This window comes from Musa acuminata, chromosome BXJ1-1 (assembly GCF_036884655.1).
Source record: "Musa acuminata AAA Group cultivar baxijiao chromosome BXJ1-1, Cavendish_Baxijiao_AAA, whole genome shotgun sequence".
Taxonomy (NCBI): Eukaryota; Viridiplantae; Streptophyta; class Magnoliopsida; order Zingiberales; family Musaceae; genus Musa; species Musa acuminata.
Window position 1 is genome coordinate 2219958 of NC_088327.1, and position 4100 is coordinate 2224057.

Consider the following 4100-nt stretch of genomic DNA (forward strand, 5'->3'; position numbering starts at 1 on the left):
AATTTATACATAAGGAATGGCATCAAACCATCATGTCAAGGAATATGCCACAGTTCTTCAAGATGCATAGAGAAAGAACACTTGTAGAAGATGACCTACAGGGGATACAACGAGTGCCAAAAGCTAAGATGGATTAGATGATCAATAAGGTTACCTGGGGATCGACAATCCAACCATGATGTAGACCAATATCAAGAAGATTGAAAATAGTTTATTCCTGCGTGAACTCAAAATCATTAATCCTACATAAATACATACAACAAACAACAAGGGGTACGCCATAATTTTGCTTGAACAAAGGAAATGCTTATAGCATAAAGAAATTACGACTTCATATGGTAAACTGCAACTGCAATCGAGAGCAACGACTGGACTCACTTCCTAAAATGCACGTTTACATCGATCCCAGCCGCAAGCCGAGGCAGCAGATCAATTGCTTCAGATATGTTCTGCTGCCGATTGTTGACATGTCCATCATCCTCATTCGAAATGCAAGAACAGAAAGAATCAGTCCACCAAGAGATAACTCCGAACCAAGATTCGTATAGGGACCAGTTTCGAAGAATGCAAACCTGCACGTTGCAGTTAGGGTCGATCAATCTTTCCGCGACGAGCGAGAGCAGCTTCTGCAGCGAGACCTCCGAGACGTCCAGGCTCAAATTAAGATGATTCCTCAGCAACAAAACCCCCATCAGATGCCTCAAGAACCCCACCAAATCAGGTCAATCGGACCAAAAAACACTTTCAAGAACGCTAAAGCGAAACCACGTTCGGTCGTTTGGACGAGGAATCGTAGGAAGTAGGGAAGCGAGGGCTCACAGATTTCGAGGGGAGGGCAAGGGTCTTCCGGGATGCCGCAGCCGACGAACCGAACGACCTTGGTCTTGTAGACGATCTCCTCCTCCGCTGTCGCCATCGACGACACCTCGATCTCCTCCTCGATCGCCGTCTCCAAATCACTCTCTCTTCCTCTCCGCGAAGGATCGGAGCAGAACCGAACTCACTCCCCTCTGTTTCGTTCTTGATGTCTTCGAACGCTTCTTTTCCCGCTCTGTACCTCTCGCTCAGGAGAGGAGAGATATATATACCCACATGTGAGGTTAATGGATAGCCGTCGGATGAGAGCTGTTCGAACCGAAGGCTGTAATTTGACCGTTGATTCGTTGGACGCATGGGTGTGGGCTTGGAAAGAACAAGTTAATGTATTCCCTACTCGCTTTTCGACAACCCGCTTTCTTATTGGAGAAAATATCCGCTTCTTTAGTGGGTCCAAAGCGACCCCCAGTCAACAGAAGGGTATCGTAAAAGAACTGAAAGAAATAGAGTGCTTGCTTCCGATTCCAATCGGACGGGTGATATTGAAAGCAGATGATCATACTGACGGCTGAGATGTGAAATTACGGTATTATACTGTTCATAAGAACATTGGTGGATGGAGTTTGTGGAGAACACTGTTCATGTGTAGCATGTTGAATAATAGAGAGAACGCAGTCACTAAAAGTACCAATCCGACGTGATGTTAGTACTACTAATTAGATGCCCCGTTCAAATCAATGGTCCTATTTGGGCTCATTCTTTTAACTCCTTTATATGCACAATCATATTGTGTGGATTCTCGTGATTTTATTTTTGTTTTCCTTTTCCAAAAGATTTGGCACAAATTCTTCAAGAAAAGGATGAACACAGAGTTTGGCCACCACAATTGCAGATCGACATCCACACATTTTGTTCTGTGCTGACGAAGCTTACTGTTCAAGAAAGCATTAGCTAAATGAGTGCCACAGAATAAGATATTGCATCATTCTGAAGCACTTCCTTTTGGGTTGGGAGTGGATAAGCAGAGATAAGGATCGTTTCTGTTTCTGATACCTCACACTCCATCGATTTGGATCCCATGAGTTGAATTTGGAGACACACACGCACGCTTCAACATGTCCAAATCATGAAATGGATCAGAGTTTGGAGATTGGAAGGACAATATCAAGATGAAGACCTTGAGCAAAGATTAAAGAGACCAACTGGATGATAGCAAACATCTATGAATGACTCTTGATGATTCTGAAGCTTCTGAGTTCTTTACAACGAAGGGCTCTGAAGCATCAGCCAGAACAAGCTTCCCATCGCATGAACCTCGATACAAAGATTGAAGGCTAGTAGTAGAGCTAACTGAGTCAGTAGTACCAAGGAGTGTGCCTTGGCCTCTTGCTTGGAGTAGAAGCAGGGGAGATCTGAGGCACCGCGAACAGGTCCTCGCTCCACCGCTCTCGGCCCGCCTCCTTGCTGGTATTCCAAGGCTGGTAGCGTGCGGTGGTTGTGGCGGCGGCCGGGGGAGCCGGCGGAGGGAACTGCGGTACTTGTGGTGCCCAGACGGGGAACTTCTCCGCAACCGCTTCCAGATCGGCCCCCAGGAACGGCGGCAGATCGTCTCCCTGCGCAACGAAAGTTCGATCTTTATCTTCTTCGTGGGGGGGGGGGAGGAAAGATCCAATCTTTATCGTGATCTAATCAGAGATAGGTTGGAGATCAGGAGACAGAGGGAGGACGGGTGCCGACGGACCTTGGAGAAATCTTCCATCGCGACGACGGCCGCGTCGTCGACCAGCAAGTCCTCGACGCGCCAGCCCGGGCACATGTTGATTAGGTACTCCGAGATGCTGCTGGTGGCAGTGGTCGGGGTGGCGGCGCTGGTAGAAGCGATGGGGGAGGAGGAGCTATCTGCGACCGAGGCCTTGTTTTGATCGGCCGTGGTGACGGTGTTCTTGGGGGTAGCCTTATCCGCCGGCGCCTCCGACTCAGGGGAGGGAGAGCAGGGGATGGGAGCGGCGGAGAGGCGGGCGCCAGTGAGGAGGAACCGGTTGTGCTTCATGGTGAGATGGCTGGCGCTGTGGACGGAAGCGTCGCAGTCCCTGCAAAGAATCGCCCGGTCCTCGTGGCAGAACAAGTACCCCCGCTTCTCCTGCAACACCCACCACCCAAAATGATCAATCCCCCGCCCCAAAAATCGAACCTTCGATCTCCATAATTCGCCAAAGCGATCGACGAACCTGGCAGATGTCACAGGCGGGGCGTGACTCCGCGGAGGAGCCGGAGAGCGAGAGGCGGCGGTGCTTTCCGGCGACCTTGTTCGCCCTGTGCACCCGCCGATCGCAGGCGCCGCAGAGGGCGGCCTCGTCGGCGCAGCAGAACACCGAGGCCTCCTCTTCGCCGCACACGTCGCACAGTATTCTCATCGCGCACTTGAAGCTTCCAAGGCAGCGAGCGAGGAGGAAGAGAACGGACCTTAGAACCGAGTTCTTCCCGGTAGAAGCCGACGAGCCAAAGAAGTACACAGGGGCAGGGGAAGATGGAATCTATGCTATCGAGATGGAGGCTTCGCTTTCCCTCACATAAATACTCATCCTAATCTACCAAAGATCCTCAGTATCCAAGATAATGGCCGTATCTGATAAACGAAACATTACTCCTCGGAGATTAACGCATGTTCGACTCTGTTCCACTGACTCAAACAAGGAACAGTTTGTTGACTGTGATGCTGCAGTCCCTCCCTCACAAGAATTACCAATTCCTACTCTTTTATAGCTCCATTTATCCTTCTTCTAAGATCTAATGAGCTGGAGATGGGTCGAGACAAGAGGAAGCAATCTGGCACAGCCCCACACACAATGGCTCAAAGCCCACCTTATCCTCTACCAACGTGCTCCCTGATTGAGCTGCCCAATAATGGAGTAGTTTATTAGACACAGCCAAGAGTGGGCAGCCATTTGCCTCCTTCCCAGCTTCGTCCGATTTGCCATCCTCCTTTGTCTTGCCTCCGCAGCATCAGAGCATGTGGATTCTCTGTCTTCCGCTCAGCTGTGCGCCACATGGGACAAAGATACGATAAGAGGAACTCCCAAATGCTGTTATCGGGAGACTGGAAACCACCATCTGCGGTGAAGTGGGACGCACTTCAGCACCACAGAAAGCTCCTTTTGATTACTCTATCGAGACTGCAACCAGAATCGTACTCGAGAGAGAAGACTGGAAGAGAGACTGGTCGTCCGAACAAAAGCAATGGGGGGGTTGGCCTCTTGCGAGCTGGGGAGGTGTTTGCATCTGTA

General features: G+C 50.1%; 1 protein-coding gene across 1 annotated transcript; it reads right to left on the reverse strand.

The window, feature by feature from the left end:
* Window positions 1-2023: 2023 nt before the first annotated feature.
* LOC135598239 (B-box zinc finger protein 20-like) lies at window positions 2024-3656 on the reverse strand. Its single transcript, XM_065091797.1, has 3 exons — window positions 3045-3656; window positions 2558-2956; window positions 2024-2429 (listed from the first exon to the last, which is right to left on the reverse strand). The coding sequence occupies exons 1-3, from the start codon at window positions 3228-3230 to the stop codon at window positions 2172-2174; spliced, it is 843 nt and encodes a 280-aa protein (XP_064947869.1). The 5' UTR covers window positions 3231-3656; the 3' UTR covers window positions 2024-2171.
* Between the last annotated feature and the right edge of the window lie 444 nt (window positions 3657-4100).